General features: G+C 36.3%; 1 protein-coding gene across 7 annotated transcripts in view; it reads left to right on the plus strand.

The window, feature by feature from the left end:
* The window catches only part of LOC139124895 (talin-1-like), a 162,942-nt gene that overhangs the window by 125,658 nt on the left and 18,782 nt on the right, over positions 1-18,502 (plus strand). Inside the window, exons 17-34 of one of the 7 annotated variants that reach the window (XM_070690997.1) lie at positions 706-866; positions 3,645-3,804; positions 5,632-5,655; positions 6,560-6,658; positions 7,085-7,252; positions 7,544-7,645; positions 8,116-8,349; positions 8,777-8,908; positions 9,288-9,416; positions 10,261-10,374; positions 10,734-10,982; positions 11,540-11,668; positions 12,112-12,423; positions 12,924-13,043; positions 14,784-14,903; positions 15,764-15,802; positions 17,809-18,006; positions 18,279-18,418. In XM_070690997.1, coding sequence (XP_070547098.1) covers positions 706-866; positions 3,645-3,804; positions 5,632-5,655; positions 6,560-6,658; positions 7,085-7,252; positions 7,544-7,645; positions 8,116-8,349; positions 8,777-8,908; positions 9,288-9,416; positions 10,261-10,374; positions 10,734-10,982; positions 11,540-11,668; positions 12,112-12,423; positions 12,924-13,043; positions 14,784-14,903; positions 15,764-15,802; positions 17,809-18,006; positions 18,279-18,418 — 2,630 coding nt within the window. The remainder of the gene's footprint in view (positions 1-705; positions 867-3,644; positions 3,805-5,631; positions 5,656-6,559; positions 6,659-7,084; positions 7,253-7,543; positions 7,646-8,115; positions 8,350-8,776; positions 8,909-9,287; positions 9,417-10,260; positions 10,375-10,733; positions 10,983-11,539; positions 11,669-12,111; positions 12,424-12,923; positions 13,044-14,783; positions 14,904-15,763; positions 15,803-17,808; positions 18,007-18,278; positions 18,419-18,502) is intronic. The other 6 variants (XM_070690999.1, XM_070691001.1, XM_070690998.1 and 3 more) reach the window with 6 other exon arrangements.

The raw sequence follows: 18,502 nt of genomic DNA on the forward strand, positions 1-18,502 counted from the left end.
TTCCTCCTTGCTGTTTGTTCAGAAAATGCTGGTCTATTTCCCTGACGTCTCTGTGGCCATGTGTGTAAACACGGACATGGATAGGAATAAGTTATGAAATTGAATTATGTCCCCACTGTTTGTGTGTTGTATCATCATCCAGTGCCATTGTGTATGTTATATTGCCAACAGTGTGGACCCGATGGTAGAATCAGTGTTCGCTAGGAGCTGGCAATAGATCCAGCATTCATTACAAATTATATAGAATTGATCACTTGATGTTTGTGATGTTACTGATTTGTTGTCCAAAATAATCCAACCATCCAGATAGTTTTAAGTGTAACACTTTAAATTTTACTCCAGAACTGAATTTTCTGAATACAAGTTATTGATGATTGGATAAGTTCATTTCTTTGTGAATGGTGATTGGATAGTTTGAATCCTTTTGGACCAGTGATTGGATAATTTTAAATCTTTATGATCGATGATTGGTTAAGGTAAATGTACTCTGACTGATCATTTGGTATTTAAAATTAATTCCTTATCCTTTCCTTGGTTTCTGTAGTTTGGAAAATTTTGTGTCCTTTCCTAGGTGATTGATTATTGGTCAGTTTGAAATCTATGTACTGTGTGTTTTGACAGACTGAAATCTTTATCCAATAGAATTGAAGGACATATCTGACAGTGAGATATACTCATGCAGCACAACCTGGTTTGAAATTTCAGGCATCTTTGAAATGGAAACAGGATACCTTGGATGTAAGTCGGCAGAATATTCAATCCCAGCTTGGTGCCATGTCTGCGGCAACCGCAGGCATTGTGACTCTGACATCAGGTGACCCAGATGACACAAACTACACCGCTGTCGGATCCGCTGTCACAACCATGTAAGTGGGCATATCATTGGTTCAAACAGGTCATGTGATTGTCATGTGATAGCCTATAGCCAGTTACCTTCAGTGAATTATGGTGTGTTATGAGTCTTTCTGTAGATTTTCAACAGTGCGTCATGATTTGCCATCTGTACCCAAACATCGCTAGACACCCAGATGTTGCCGATCCAACACTACATTATCATGAAAATTTCCAGTTTTGGTGAATCTTTCAACATTTTGTGAATCTTGCAAATTTGTATCTAGTTGTAAACCCAATAGTGCCAAAATTATTACTTAATCCAATTCGAATGACATTTTAGAGATACTTTCAAATTTGAAATTCATACTTCAACAACTGGTAGGCTTTGTAGGACTACACTTTATACCAGTTAAAAAATGTTTTTACAGCATTCGATGAAGCAACTGAATTCCACTTTCTCCTAAATGCAACCTGCAAAGTGTAAATTCTGACCTAACTTTTTAGGTCTAAACAATTTGGTGTCAAAAACTCAGTAGGACAAGCATAGGTCAACACGCATCTACAAAAATGAGGTAATCCATTTCCCCATAAGCTGAATATTGTATAATCTTTCTGTCAGCTCAGTTGTGAAAAGTCATAGTGTATGGAAGTAATGCTCCCCAGTTTATCTCCATGCTATTATCAGTTACACAATAACTCTACAGCCATTTGTATTTCTCTCGCACTCTCGCCTCCTCCACAACTCCCTGCAGATCAATTAAGCACAAACTGCTACAAAAGGAACAGATTTGGATCTTTACAAGAAATTGAGATCATTTCTTCGATAAGTGCTCACGCACAATTCCTCGGAGAATGTTGAATGCGTGCTTCGTTGATAATAGAAGGTGATATTTTGAATTTTACGCAGCCCGTCTCTTTTTTGCCCGCCTATGAAGAAACAGAGAGCGTGTGGCGTGGAATTAAACATGACCAAGTGAACGTTGTTCTTAAGTCGCCACATTCCATTGAAGTTGTGAAAAAAAGAGTTGGAAATTATTGGTGTTTTTTGTTAAATCCCAGCTTGACTGAGCATACTGTTATATTTTTTGATGATTTCATTTTACTTCATAATGAAAAGAAAATATGACTTCAGTGTTCTGGTGTACAGTTTTCAATACCAACGCTGTGCAATAGTTAAAGTAAAGCTTGAGGATTCAGTTTTCTGTCCATAGCATTACATTACACCCTCATCTATCTGCACTTGCATCCCACTACTGTACAAGTCAATGCTTTTTATCAATTTTTGAAATATTTCTAATACTAGAGCAAAACCTAACATTGAGCAAACATGAAAAGAAATTATGTGAAAACATGGAGAAGAAACTATAATCTAGAAAATTATACATAATTATCCAAATTCTCACTGGAAAATTTCAACAGTTTTTACATCCAATTTTCTAGTTTGGTCAATTAATGTGGATTAGAAAAGTAAAGTAAACACCCAACAGAATTGTCCAGATTAATCGCCCAGGAAAGTCTCATGCATTTTAATATTATTGGATGTGTTTGATATGTTGCCGCCAAGTGCAGGTTCTGGAAATACTGGGTACCAGAGGGGATTTTGGAAATTAATGGTGGTGAGATTGTAGATAATTTGTAATCACGGATGAAAAAATTACAGATTGAAAAAGCAGAGAAAGCGCTATGTAGTTTCGCTGCTTGCAAATTTTAGTGTAATAAAAGTTTGCTACCTTTTAAAAATATTTCTGCAAAGTATCAGAGGGATTTTGAAAATTAATAGCTGTGAGATTGTAGTTACATTGTATGACCAAATAATTGAAGTGTGAGAAAAGTGAAAAATTCTTTTGCTGCTTTCCAGTTTTTGTGTAATTTGAGACAAATTAGTTCATGTTCTCTCACTTTTTGTCAGCTGTCTTGTTTCAGAAGCAACCCCCCAATTTTTGTTCTGATGCCTATCATAAGCAACGTAACATTTTTTAACATCTTTTTTTTTTGCGTCTGAAGTCTGTACTTTTGAAAGTGTGATAAAAGCTGCTAGCTGCATAATGTGAATACCAGAGAGATCACAATCTTTGATTTTATTTTTCAAACTTTGAGAGAATCATGCATAAAACAAATCACTCCGTGCAGATCAAAGCCTTTCCTTTCATTTTAAGCAGCCACTGTGCCGCCATACTTTATCAGTAATCTATTTCTACCTCCCACACAAGTCTTCAGATATATTTACCTTTGACAAATACCTTGCATACAACCCGGCATGTATACATGCTGAAAATTTTGGAGTCAGAATGACATTTATTGGATTTAGAACTTTTAGACTTTACTCAGCTGTTAGAAGCTTTATTTTTTAAGGCCAAGCATTGGAATTCATTAAATGAAACCCTTATCCAAATTTTTGAGTTGAAGGGACCGCTTTTTCTTCCAAGTTTTGACTTGCTGACAAACATACTGTGTTCAAGTTTTCATGTGTTGTTAATCCAATCAATAATTTTCATGTTTCCTTATATGTTTATGCTCAATTACATTTACCTGTTTTGCATGCTTCATCACCACACTGTTGCAGCCATTTTATTTATGTGGCAAAGTATGGTGAAATCCCACAGCAGCCACCAGTGTGGTGTAATGACATCAGTGCTAATCGATTATTAAGTTCTGTGAATGTGACAGGCACACAAAGCTGATATCCAATCTTACAGTGAAGGAGAAGAGTGAAATCATGGTATAAGATACTATATATGTAATACTTCTAATGTGATAAGAAGACACCATTCCACAGCATGTTTACTTAAAGATGGATTTGTTCTTTCCAGCTCTTCCAATCTTCCTGAGCTTGTTAAGAGTGTGAGATTGTTGTCAGCCCTGTTGGAAGACGACAAAGATGGCCACGGGGAGAAGTTGTTGGATGCTACAAGAAAACTAGCCGGTGCTTTCTCTGACTTACTCAAAGCGGCTCAACCCGGAAGCAAAGAGGTGAGTTACAAGAATCTGTCGCTGAATGTGTTTCTGTCCTCATTTGACTTTTTTAACATGCCCAGCATGCTCAGTTGCTTCCATGAAGGAGATGTACTCCAGCTAATCAACACATTGATTTTGGCTCCTTGTCCAGACGTGCTCAAATTAGAGATGGCTCGGAGCATGCTCAGTAGAAACTGGACATCATTTGTCTGCATCTGTAGCAATGGTTGTAAAGTTGTGATGGAAACATTGGCTTACACAATAGAAACCGAATACTGCCCTGAGCTGAGCAAGAAAAACATCAATTTATCATAAGAATAATAATAGAAGATTCACTGTTGACTCAAATCAGTTTGTGTTAATTGTATTCAACAACCTCTTTTATGCAGCATAAAAATCACTTTGACAAGGAGAAGCTACAAATATTCCTCTGAAAACATTTTTTGAATACAAATTATTCTAATTTTGTGCCTATGAAGTGCGCATTTATCCCCCGCACATGCAAATAAAAATTACAGTACACAAAACACATCAAAATTAGCTGTTTATTCACTATTACTTTTCTGATTTACAAAAGTCTTAATGTTTCAGAGATACCAGTAAATTCTTTCCAAATTTGTCAAAAATTGCCATGCACTGTACCTCATCCACTTTATTTTAGGGAAAGAATTTGTATGGTCAACAATTTATAAAGAATTTCTTTAATTGCTCTTCATTACTTGATTCATATGTACATTTTTGTAAACCGCAGGGAAACTAACTCTAAATGGGGGATGTGCCCTTTTCAACATCAAGGTCATATGTCATGTTATTTTTGCAGACATTAGTGTTTCAGAGCAGATTTTAAAAAACTGCCTTGTTATTTGGATACTGCTAACCAGTTCAGTAGATCAAGTGTGACAATTTTTGAGATCAAAGTCATTCAATTTTGCATCAAAATCATTGAAGTGTAATACCAAGCTCTCTTACAGTTGACATCCAAATCTTTTCAAGTGTGATATCCAAGTCAACTGCAGTTTGATGTCCAAGTCATTTTGATATTTAAATCATTTTTAGCATAATATCCAAGTCCTTTGAACTAGAATGTCCTTATCAATTGAAATTGATATAAAACATATTTAGATTGTTACTGAAGTCATTTGAAGTACAATATCAAGTCAACTGCACTTTGATATCCAAGTGGTTTCAAGTTTATTGGTAATGTGCAAGTCTTTTGAAGTGTGATAACCAAACTCGATGAAAGTTGATATCTAAGTTTTTTGGAGTGTTTGTTAAAGTCATTTTCACTCGATATCTAAATCTGGTGAAGTGTGATATCCAAGTCAATCAAGTGTGATTTGTGTGATATCTAAGTCACTTTGTTTGTGATTTGCGATATTCAAGTCAATGCAAGTGTGATGTGTGATATCCAAGTCAATGCAGGTATAATTTGTGATATTCAAGTCAATTCAAGTGTGATTTGTTATATCTAAGTCAATTCAAGTGTGATTGTTGATATCCAAGTCAATTCAAGTGTGATTTGTGATATCCAATTCAAGTGTGATTTGTGATATCCAAGTCAAACACATATCCAAATCATTTCAAATGTACAATATATCCAAGTCAATTGAAGTGTGATATTTGAGTTATTTGAAGCGTTGCATGCAATCAAGCCATATAAAGTGTAACACCTTGCCGATATCAAGTGTAATACCCAAGTCCGTAGAACTCTCCATACTAATATTTCAAAAACCACATATTATAGAGACCTTGACCCATAGTGTATGTTTTTGTTTTTATTAAGGATTACTGTTTGACCATTGATTTTATTTTCATATATTTTATTTATAACTAACTTACAAGGGCTCACTAAGGCGAAGGTCAGGGGTAAGTTTTTGCAACAATGTAACAACAAATGTATGAAAAAAGGTTATTTTGTTTCTTGGTGGTAGCAACTCCTGTAACAAATTCCCAATAAACTACCCTGCTATTGTATTTCATTTCTACTCTTCCATACCCTCCTTCTTAGGAAAATGGTTCGATCCTGTACTAATTTCTATCACGGATCATCCATTTTGGTAGGAAAGAGGGGTGGGAGAGGTTTGTTTGTATTTCTGTTTGATTTTGTACTAAAATTTTGTAACATCTTTCGTTTCTTCATCTTAAACTTTTTCTTCTTCCCTTTAGTTTGTTTCGTTCTTGTTTTTTGTTCATTCAGGGTTTCATTGGTTTTGAACACCATGGTGGAATATGATGATCAAGTGTGTTTGAGATTCTGTGTGTTGCGAAGCAGACTATTTGTTACTTTCATGAAAATGTTGAAAATTTTTCTCTTCAATTTTAACCATCCACTCATTACCTAACATCAAGTTCTAATTAAATTACAAAACCGCCATCAGTCAATCAAAATGTTAAATTGCATAGTTTTAAATATTTAATATTATGTTTCATGTTAATACTCTAAGAAAAATTTACATGTAAACATTAAAGAAATTTTTAAGAAATATTTAAACATATTTAAAGCAAAATTTGATAAAGAAAAAGAATAATTTTTTTCTGTGGATGAACAATTCGATTGGTCGTTATGGTTCTCATGATAGTCACATGACATCAAGAAAAGTGATGGTCATGTGACTTTGTTGGTGTGTCTAAGGTTTGTGTGAGTTTGGTCGCACTACTCCATCATGGAAGGGTTGCATCACATTGGTGAAACCAAGGAGGGGATATCATCATTTTCTCTTTTTCATTTTGAATGGAAAAGTAGTAAACTGTCCGTTTTCTGTGTTCACAGCCACGTCAGAGCCTGCTAACTGCAGCAAATAATATTGGAACATACTCAGCTGATGTACAGAACACAATCGGTGACTTTGAAGTTGATCCCAGATTCCAGGTAATGTGCAGGAAAATTTTCATTACAAGATCTGTTGTTTTAGGGTGCTTCTTGAAGTTCTTCAATTGACCATCTTATGACCAGTCAAAGGACTTTCCTGCACCCTCTCACCACAATGGTTTGACCCAATCTATTTGTTATTGATGGTAATAGTGGACTTGCTTATAGGGCATTTGGGGGTGAACAGCTTACGTGACTGATCTTTCAGTCTAAGAATTTTTTATCCATCCATCAACGTGAAAGTATGACACAATAGTTACGCTACAAAGTTGCCAAAAGAAAAGAAATTAAAAAAAAGCAGAACTGTGATTTTTTTTTGTCTGATTAATGTAATTGGTGTCTGAATGCTATTTGCAACTTCTGCATACTGCTCAAATTTTGTAGGAAATATTTGAAATGTAACAACAACTTTGATTGGTTTTCCAGGACACACTGATGGCCCTTGCCAAGGCTGTAGCCAATGCCACTGCTGCTCTCGTCCTCAAAGCCAAGAATGTTGCCAGCAAGACAGAAGACCCGCAGGCCCAGAACAGAGTCATTCAGACTGCCACATCATGTGCCCTGAACACATCACAGCTTGTTGCTTGTACCAAGGTACAGATAGATTTTATTATGCTGTAGTACTTCACTGTACTCAAGAATTTTTGATCCATGATATTTTTTTAGGGAAATATCATTTGAAGTGTACATTGTCTGTATGTATAGCATTGCATGTGTGTCTGTCTGTCTGTCTGTCTGTCTGTGTGTTTCTATCTGTATGTAAATATGTTTGTATATCTATGTGACTGTATGTATGTATGTAGGTATATATGTATGTTTGTATGTTTTAATGTATGTATATACATACATGATTTAACTTTGTTGTCTCATTGCTGTGTTTTCCAGGTTGTAGCGCCAACAATCAGCAGCCCAGCTTGCCAAGAACAGTTAGTAGAAGCAGCTAAACTGGTCGCCAAATCTGTAGAAGGAGTTGTTGATTCATCCCAGGTAAGTCTTGCTATTTATTTCACAATGAATGATTGTACTGCAGTATCTGGTGTAAGTCTGTATGTATGTATGTCTGTCTGTCCGTCAACAGTGAAAGTCGAACAAATTAGTATTAATTCGTGGTCTGTAACATCGGCAAATATTTGAGATGATCAAATAATGACACATAACAACAAGAGCGAATCATGATATTCGTCCTGCAGAAGGGCATATAGTCTGATTATTGTACAGCAGATGCCTAACTTCAGTACAGCCAGTCATGTGGTCTATACACTAGGTTTGTTGCACAAGAAGTACATGAAAATCTTAATATATTACAACTATTTTCATGCTTTGATGTTTTATCTTACATAACAGCTCACTAAGAGAAGGCCAAAGTGTGTAATGCTTTATTTAAAAGTAATTGATAGATAATGAAATAGCGCCACCAAGGTTAAAGTTTGCCACACCTCTTGTTTTTCCCATGATAGAATGCATGTGATGATGAAGATCTGCTGAAGGGTGTTGGAGAGGCAGCTACCGCTGTGACCAAAGCCCTGAATGACCTGCTGCAGCATGTGAGAAGGGGAACTGCTCAGGCAACGCCATCTGTCGTGGACAAGTACGACGCAGCTTGCGATACCATCTTGACGGCCACCGACAAACTCTTCAGCAGTATGGGTGATGCAGCAGAAATGGTTAAACAGGCAAAGATCTTGGCACAGGTAGGCAAACTACGCTGCTGTACTTTTTACGTGTTGATGTATAGGTTACTGCGATAGTTAAAAACACTTCCAACACCCAGTACATCAACTGATAGTCAATCTCAGAAAACTTTTCACAAAATGTTGGGATTTTTTAAAATTTTGTGTAATTACAGTTGGTGCAGTGGTTTCAAAGACTTCAAATGCCAAGTATATAAGCTTAAAGTCAATCACAGAAAATTTATTTTTCCAAAAAGTTTGGAATTTTACAAATTTTAAGTAATATCAGAGCCATTCCCAATTGATATTGCCTCTATGTATGTCAACTAAGTTTAATAGCAAACATCAAAAAGATATCTTGCTGTGATTATTATAAGAAAGATTTTTCAACAAAAGTAACTCAGGATGAGTGTTTACTGATATTGTCTGGTGATTGGTGATTCTGCAGGCAACATCTCAACTTGTGAACGGCATCAAAGGTGAAGCAGAGTCAGCCGAGGACAGTGAACTGCAGAAGAAGCTACTTGGTGCTGCCAAGATGGTGGCTGATGCTACTGCTAGGATGGTAGAGGCTGCAAAGGTAGGGCAGATATAGATGATATTGCCTCATTGAATCTTGTATTCACCCTCATAAATCTACTATTACCCCTCTCAAATTTGCTAAAGTAGGACAGACAGACATATAGTTACCCTGTTGAATGTTATATTGCCTCACACATATCTATTATAGACCCTTTCATGTTTACCAGGATAGGACAGATGGACATGTTATTGCCCTATTAAACCTTATATTGACCCACTCATACACTAGGGTAGGGCAGAAGGTCCGATGGACATGTTACTGCCCCGCGTACATTGCCCGACTTACTCATAGGCTTGAGGTATTTCCATTAGTAAAAGTCAGTAGCAAACATAGTGAGAATCAACCATACTCAGTGTTACTTTTGTTTATCTGCCAGGCATGTGCCAGAGACCCTAACGACCCAGCACAGCAACAGAAACTGCGCGAGGCTGCAGAGGATTTGCGTGCTGCGACTGACGCTGCAGCCAGCAACGCATTACAAAAGAAACTCATTGTCAGACTTGAGGTACGTAAAACACATATCGCCTGCCACTTTGTCAATGCCAAGGTAGTGATCTGTCATTAAGGTCACATTAACCTTTGAGTGCCAAAGTCAATTTTTGTGACCTTTGTGAAATATAATTTTACAGATCCAAACAATTGTTTTCAGATTTTTCCCAAAATTTTGATCAAAAACTGTAGACAAAAAATGTTGTGTCCGTTGGTCTAAAATTATAAAATAAATATGGAAAAATTCACAAAAATTGTTAAAATGCTGCACTAAATTTTTGATGGGGTCAGTTACAGCACTCAAAGAGTTAAAGAGCTCTGAAAGTTCATAATGAACTCTTGCTTTTACCAGCGATAACTTCATGACCATGTATGAATCCTTTTTCTGCAAATTAGTGATTGCTTACTATACAAAATTTCATGGCCAGTATGCTAAATTTTAGATTTACTTACAGATCATGAAACAGTTGATTTTGATATCATCTCTTCAATTTACTACATGTGATACTTATTAGTTCCAGACAGCCCTAGAGGGCGCTTTCTAAACTCCATTAGTTTTCCCATGTACTTTAGAAATTTCTTTGTTTGTCGGACTTTGAAGCTCCCTTACTAGGGGTGGAAAACTTTGCTGCAACAGACACCCTTGATGCATTTAGACAGCAATTGCCTGATTTTGGGTGCGAGGACTTGGCAAAAAGTACCGTTTTGAACTAGAATTTGATTTCTAGCAATAAGAGTCACAGAGAAAAATCACAAAAAGTTCAACCAACTTCTTTCGTCATTCTGCACTCTCCCAGTTTTTGGTGTAATTAAATGTAAAATGAATCAAATCATGTGTTTGTCGTTTGGTTTCTTGTCAGAATGCTGCCAAACAGGCTGCGGCCATTGCAACACAGACCATTGCGGCAGCGCAAGGTGCAGGACAGTCCAACCGAAATGAAGCTTCCCAGCAACAACTTATCATCGAATGCAAGGTAGGAACAAACATGTCACAAAAGACTTCATGAGTTCCAGTGGGCGTGCAAGGGCGCCCTCTTGAGCCTGCTTGAATTCTTTGTTTCTTTCAAATTTGCCACTTTACTCTTCTCACATATTTTTGTTTAACCAGCCTCAAACATCAGTCTTGTTTAACCCTGTCACCACCATGGTTTGACCCAAACCCATTGTTATCAACAGAGAGTGTGGACCTGTTCACAGGGAATTGGGGGTGAATAGGATAAAACCTCAGAGTCTTTCATCCTATTGTAATACTCCCTCTGCACCACAAGAGTGTTCAGGGTGAAAAAAATGAAATGAAAGATACCAATATTCATGAAATATCTTTTGTCAACAGAATGTTGCTGACCATATCCCTAAATTAATCCACGGTGTGAGAGACTGCAACGCTAACCCAGACAGTCCTACTGCCCAGTTGAATCTGATCAATGCTAGCAAGAGCTTCATCCAGCCAGGCACCAAGATGATTATAGCTACGAAGGCTGCTGTACCAACCATTGGTGACCAGGCGTCCGCGCTGCAGCTTGGCAACAATGCCAAGCAGTTAGCAACCATTCTGAGTGAGCTGAGGACTGCTGCAAACAAGGTAAGTTAACCCTTTTACCATGATAGGTTGGCCCAATCCTGTTGTTTTCGGTGGATAAGCTGGACCTCTACATAAGGAAATGGGGTGAAAAGATATTGAAAAACATTGTGTAATCATCATAAAGTGGCATTGTGCACAAGGAACTTGTTAGATGCTGGCATTATTACTAGTTGATTTACGTTAGTAACAGACCATCGTATATTGTTTTAAACACTACATATTTTTGATGTTATCTTGCTTCTAAGAGATACGTGCAGGTTGGACAAAATACTGCCAAAAATAACTGTTTAAGTTGCTTTCACTGGTATTGTCTGTACACAGTTCAAATTAATCAAGCTACACTATTGTATGTTAGAAATACGGTTCCAGCAAGATGTGAACATGGAAAGGTTAAACAAACTCTTTTTTAATTGTCTTCCGTTCTTACATGTACCTCATGTCAACTTGTAAAAATATTACTGTGATTTCATTTGTATATTCAGCAAATGTACCGTAAATAAGTTACTTCACTATTATGCTGTCAACTTTATCAGTGAAAATACAATTTTTATCGGTAGGCTCAAGAAGCTTGTGGTTCCTTGGAGCTGGACAGTGCCTTAGACACAATCCGGGCACTTGACAATGAACTTGGCGAGATCAAGAAGTCGTCCCAAGAGGGCAAATTACTGCCCTTGCCAGGGGAAACTGTAAGTAGATTCTGGTCTTTCTTTATTCCAACCTAACTGCCATAGAGAAAAAGAAAAAATGATGAAATGTGTTATATGTTTGTGAGATGACGAATTGTGAGATTTTTTTAGGTGTAAATTTTATCATTTTATGCCTGTCATCATATAGCAGGACACTAAGTTTTAATCTGAATGCGTGTTTAAAATCCGTCAATAGCAGTATGCTGTATTTCAAATCTTCATTCTGTTTGCAATTCAAAAAATATCAGAACATATGTGATTCAGTGTAATCTTGTGAAACTCATCAAAACTTTATTTATAGTCTCATCTAAAATGAAAATAAATGAATAACATTAAAATACGATAAAATGAATGAAATAAAAAAATTTGAGTCTCAAAAAGTTCCCCAATGCACATTCTACTCTAATACTCTAAGTTCACACACGTTTCATTTCCTTGTGTAGCTTGACGGAAGTGCCTTAGAACTCGGTGCTACATCCAAGACTGTCGGATCTTCCATGGCCCAACTACTTACAGCAGCAGCACAGGGCAATGAAAACTACACTGGCATTGCCGCGCGAGACACCGCCCAGGCACTGACATCTCTTACCAAAGCCGTGAGAGGGGTCGCTGCGACCTCTCAAGATGCCAAGGTCAGCCAGGCATTGATTGACTCCGCTCGAGGTGTAATGGACAAGTCTGAGTTGCTGATGGAGGAAGTGAAGAGAGCCCTCAACAATCCTAATGACCCTGATAATCAACAGAGACTGGCACAGGTGAGATTTTACAAAGCCTCAAAACAGTATTTTCCACTATAAAGTAGTGATTACTTTTCCTGTTTCCAATGAAGGAGGATGTTTTATGTACGATTAGATTGGAAGCAAATTTGCTCATGGAATAATATTCACTCAAAAGCAAGAGACTACTGTTCCAGTAGTTCATAATCTCCCTATAATATGACAAAGGCGCCATATCCTTGAGTTGCAGGGCTCTCTGTAAACCCACTGATCCTCAATTGATTTATAAGTATTAGAAAGTGAGTTTAAAAAATTCTGTGCAAATATCTTACACAGTATGAGCAGGTGGATCAGAGTTTTCACTGGACACAGTAGGATTATGCCAACTCCGGCTGTTCAGAAGTAACATTGCTGGTGATCCACAGCAGGAAGGTACTCCAGACACAGTCAGTGTTTTAGTATATTAAATGCAATGAGGCCCATAACTGTTGTTAATTCATGTCAAATCTTTACAAGTCCTCTCTATGGTGTACATACAGGTGGCCAAGGCAGTTTCCAATGCCCTTAACAACACTGTCAACTGTCTACCAGGACAGCGAGATGTGGACAATGCCCTCAAGACTGTCAGCGAAGCAAGCAAAGTGTTGCTCACTGGAAAGGTAAGCTATGTCACTCAAAGTGATAGTTGTAAAAGAAAATTGTATTGATTTGGTTATGTCAAATTACCTCCTTTGATTGAGTAAAGTTTGAATGAGTACCACAAATTTGATGCTCTTGATAAAATTGTTGTAACTATGGGTATTAAGTCCGTCATAACCATGACCATAACAATGTTTTTCCTACCACTACCCTCTCGCCCCTATGAGTTTGCTTGTCCAGACCTATTCTAAAAAAGTGTTTGGTTCAAATCAAGTTGTAGGCATGTAATTTTGTTTGCTTTTTCCAAAGTAATAATGATATATTTGCTTTGCCCCTCTTCTGTAAATGACTTTGTGAAAACACAATGAACAGGCTTGACACTGGGAAAGCAGTGCTCAAACTCAAACAGAAGATCAATTAAAGTTCAGAATGTAAACTTTCATCTATAAAGTTTAACCATTTCTAATACCAAATATTGTCGCAACCATGTTGTCTTCTACTGAAATGTTAGACCTCTATAAAGAAAGATGGGTGTGAAAGGGATAAGTTGAGTGTTCAATACACGTCAGAAGAAGATTAAGGTGCAGTGGACTTTATGTTTGATGGTCTTGATGAAATAGTACCAACTGGAGACTCAGTGAACTGCATGCACTGTGGTCGATAACGTTTACACTGTCACTTCATTCTTGCCCTTCATTTCTGATGTGTGACCCCTGTTTAGACAATGGAATAGTTCATTGCCATAACCAAAAAATGATTAATTCAATATTGATAGCTCATAGATGAAGTTGAGCTTAATTTGATGTGTCTATTGACAGTTCTATAAATTGTTTACTGATATTTACTGTCTGAAATCTTGGATATAAACAGGCATTGATTGAGAATCTATAGCCTACTGGTATATTATTCTGTTAATATACAAATGTTTAATGTGATGGAAAAGTCTCTATCTGATCATAACTTGAACTAAGGATTCATTGTGCGCTGTATGCACTAGGGACTAATTTGAAGCAAACTAAGGGGCCTCTTTATTGATCGACCAATCCAAACTTGCGGTACAGGATCACCTCAATATTGCTACTCCCAACTAACACAAAGAAATATCATCTAATTATGAGTGTTGTTATCAATAATTTGATATTGTTTCCATGCATGAAGGTTTTATTTCTCAGAGTACTGCATGTGTTACAATTATAGATACTCACGTTCATGAATGTTAATATTTGTTTCTGAAGTATTTTAAAGATTATCTAACATGTTGCACAATGTAATGTTAGCAACCACTGCATGATGTCATCTTCATGCCGAATTAAAATGTTCGTACAAATCTTATGTGGACAGTGGTGTTAAAAATGTATGAAATTGGGCAAAAGGTCATTTTAGACTCATCTTGTCAGAAATTCAGTTTCATATTCATATATTTGAGAGAAACTTGAAAAAGTGTACCTTGAAATGAATATTGTCACATTTTTTTGGAACAATAATGCTAAAAATTTCAAAACGAATGAATGTCGATATGGCAGACATGTCATCTGTACTTTTACATTTTGCAGAAAATTTGATTTTTGTATGTCGTTTTCCATTGCATGTGTACTCTGAATTCTCTGACATATTTTCTGAATTAAACTTCAACTTATTACCTTTTTACCACTTTTTTTAATTTCATGTCAGTTGCACTGTAACAGTAAATTTTGTTGTGTATTTTTTCTTGTTTTTATTTTCATTTTTTCCCTTATTGGCATCCTGCATGTGCCAATCAGACGGTTAACGAAGTCCTTCACAAAAGTGAATATTCCCACACTTTGCCCTCCAAACCTCGAGATAGACCCGACGGACAGATGCATGGATCGTACCCACACTACAACACTTTTCAACCGCATGTATGTATAATCAGCAGAACCTGTTGTACAACAGGAATGGTTTCTGAAACTCAAAACAACACAACGCTGCTGTCCTCTTCAGCCTGCACAAAAAATATTTTTCTCAGTAACCATTTCAACTGAAAGCAAGCTCTTGACCCAGCTTCAAGTATATGCAACCTTAATGTAACATGTGCCTCAATACAGAAAGTCAACTTTTGCTCAATCTTTCCTTTCAACCGTTTTCTTTGATATCCAGCAATAAATACCAGGGGGTCACTATTCATTTTTTTGATTAGAGAAACAAATGATCTAATATTAAATAACATTTTTGAAAACAAATCACCTAAAATTTACCCATGATGAAAAACAAATTACCCCAAAATTATCCAGTATTTGAGAAACAAAGTACATACCCAATTTTTGAAAGACAAATTACCTAAAAGTCATCCAATATTTGAAGCAAATTATCCACCCAATATTTGAAAAAACAAATTGCCTAAAATTTATGCAATTGTTAGAAACAAATTGCCCACAATATGTGGATTTTTGAAATTCATTCAAAATGGCTACTGTAACTTCTTTTACTCTGTAATCTGTGAAGTGACTCAACACAAGAAGCAAACTCGCAAAGTATGGGTATAAGAAAAATTTTGAGTGTTCCAGGGTGTTATACTAAACTTTAACTCAATCATTTTTTGCTGCAGATTTTGAAAAAACTTGCTGTTTGTTGTCTTTTTGTTTTGTTTGCTGTGTATGTCTGAAAAAAGTCACACAAAATGTTTCTATTTTTCTGTGTCCACACAAGGCAGCTTTTTATTCAAATGCTCTGCGTTAACTCTGCAATCTTAACAACATACATTTTTTCAAATTTCATTTAGCATTTTAATTTACGCTTGCATATTACAAAGAAACCAAAGGTTTGTGTTCCTCAATTAACAATAAACATACCGGCCATTATGAGACATTCTTCATACAACATTGCTTTCTGAAATCTTTAAAATGAGGTGAAACACTTGACTGGTTTTAGATAATCATTATCTGGAAATAGTTCTGTCAAGAAGTATCTTTGCCAGGCATAGATATTTTCATTGTATCAGAAAAGCATATTTTATTTTTTATTTATTCTACAAAATTAGTCTTTGAAATCCATATATAGTGTTTTGTAAAGAAATATCAAAGGAATGGAAATATAACTATTTCTACATGATTATCTAAAATCTTGAAAGTTCACACATTGGTCAGTGTTTGTTGTTTTACTAATCTCATTTTGAGATTTGCTTTGCTTGCATGTGTGCTTCAGCATTTTATTCAGCAATTCGTTGCATGTGTTTAACTTTTAAAAAAATGAAAAAAATCATTTGGACTTCACTTTACATATTTGATACATTTAACCAAATCATTCTTGATATACCAATGCAAAAAATGACACTGAATTTTACAAATTATATGTTCATAGTCATCCACTGGTTAGATGAGTCATCAGCCATTCAGGAAAAGTCTTACCACTTTTAGCTGCTTTTAGGTACTGCAGTTTGGTGAAAGGCATTATCTGATTGGCTCATATAAACTCCATGATATGAACTTAGCCAATAAGGACTTAGTACTTTATTTGCCATGCAACCATCAGAACAGATTCATTCCTATTGTTTCCATGAAATCAAATACTGCATGATTTGATTTGTCCAAATAATTTAACCGCTTTTGCTGCTGTTTCATTCGCATGCTTATGAATATTCATGAGTTAGTTTCATTAGCATATGCAGTGCATGCACTTAATACAGTTGCTTAGATTTACAAACTGTTTGCCAGGTCCAAATGCAATGCAAAGAGATTCTTTCAATAAGGTCAGAAGGTCAAAGGTGAACAAATCACCAGAATTTCCTGTTGACCTCTTGTTGTAAAGAAGATAAGGAGTTTATAGTGAAACAGGAATGGACTTTTGAAAGAAGGATGAATTTCCAAAGTAGGGATTGACTTGAGAAGAGTGTAAAACCTGCATGAAATAGCAAAGAAATGTAGTCTAAAAGGGTAGAAAGACTGTATTACGTGCATATCATTCTAGCTGCATAACATTTTCTGACTTATTTTCTGCCTTTGAATATCACACTGCATGTTTTTGCTTGCCTTTTGCTTCTAATGAAATGCTCACTTATCGGACTCCAGATGAAGTTGATGAACAAGGGCAAGGGAAAGGAACTTGGGTGCATACATTTGCATTCTCATTTGCATCACAGTAGCATGATAATAAACTTGGCTTTATGCCAAGAAGGAGTTGGCAGTCTTTAAGGATATTTGAAGTGATTTACAAATATCAGCATTGGTTGTTCGGGAGAAGAAATATGAACATTTTTCAACATTTTGTATCAAATAGTCTCAAAAATGAGAAATATAGGAACTGTGAATCAGCTGAAAAGACAAAAACATAATTGATATTATAAGAAATGAATTTGTCTTGTCAAACCACATGTATCATAAAGTGGAAAGATTATACATTCAACTCTAGCATTTACAAAATATGCATTTAGCCATTGCAAATCTTAGTATATGCTGTAATCTACATATTTTATCCAAAATGTACCAGGACTATCAGTAAAATCCCATCAAAGTATAACACCGTAGAATTCCAAAATTCAACACATACATACATTTGACCTATCAAAGTATTTCTTAAAATATACTTACTGTGCTCACGATGTTCCAACTCAAACCTAATACCTGTACTTCTGATAGTCCTCTATCCAAGCTAGCAACATTGATACATTTTTGATAATCACTTACAATGATACAAAGTTTGAGTTATGCAAAATATACCAAAATTATCTCAACTACATGCCCGGTGTATGTTTTGAAGTCTCATATACAATTGTGCCATCTCTTCACACCCTCGTTTTAACCCCATTATTTGCAATCTCATTGAACACAGTTCCCTGACACAAAGCACAGCTACCAAGAAGTGCAGGGCCAGCTGAACACAGCAGCCGCTGGGCTGAACGTCTCCGCCAGTGAATTGATAGCGGCCTCCAGAGGGACCCATGAACACCTAGCACACACTGCCGGACAGTTCACCAGTAATTTTACCCATCTGCTCGATGCTGGTATTCAAATGGCAGGAGCTACTCAGGTATTTATCTTAGAAATTTTCGATTGAACTCGTCCTCAAAAATGTTCCTTTACTCCAACTGGCATGAACCACTTTTACTTGGTATAGAGGGGTGTCAAGACTTATACATTAAATATGAAATTGCTACTTTCAGATTTCTTAAAATCTACACATATCTTCATCAACTTAAGTAGTCTGCAGATAGTTGCTTGTCCTTTAAAGATGAATAAAGTTCAGTTTAGAGTAGATGTCTAAGCAATTCTGATGATAAACGCAATTATTGATGATTTTAGAGCACTGAAGGGCAGACACAGATGGTTGGAAGTTTGAAGACGATCTCAATGTCATCTAGTAAACTGTTGCTGGCTGTCAAGTCTCTCTCTGCTGACCCTAATGCTCCCAATGTGAAGAACAACTTGGCTGCTGCTGCCAGGTAAGTTAAGGAGGCTGTTTAATTTGTACTGCATGAGTTTATTATGAGTTGAGGGGCTTCAATAGGTTGACACGATTTGATTGG

Source organism: Ptychodera flava, assembly GCF_041260155.1.
Source record: "Ptychodera flava strain L36383 chromosome 23 unlocalized genomic scaffold, AS_Pfla_20210202 Scaffold_24__1_contigs__length_23054250_pilon, whole genome shotgun sequence".
Lineage (NCBI taxonomy): Eukaryota > Metazoa > Hemichordata > Enteropneusta > Ptychoderidae > Ptychodera > Ptychodera flava.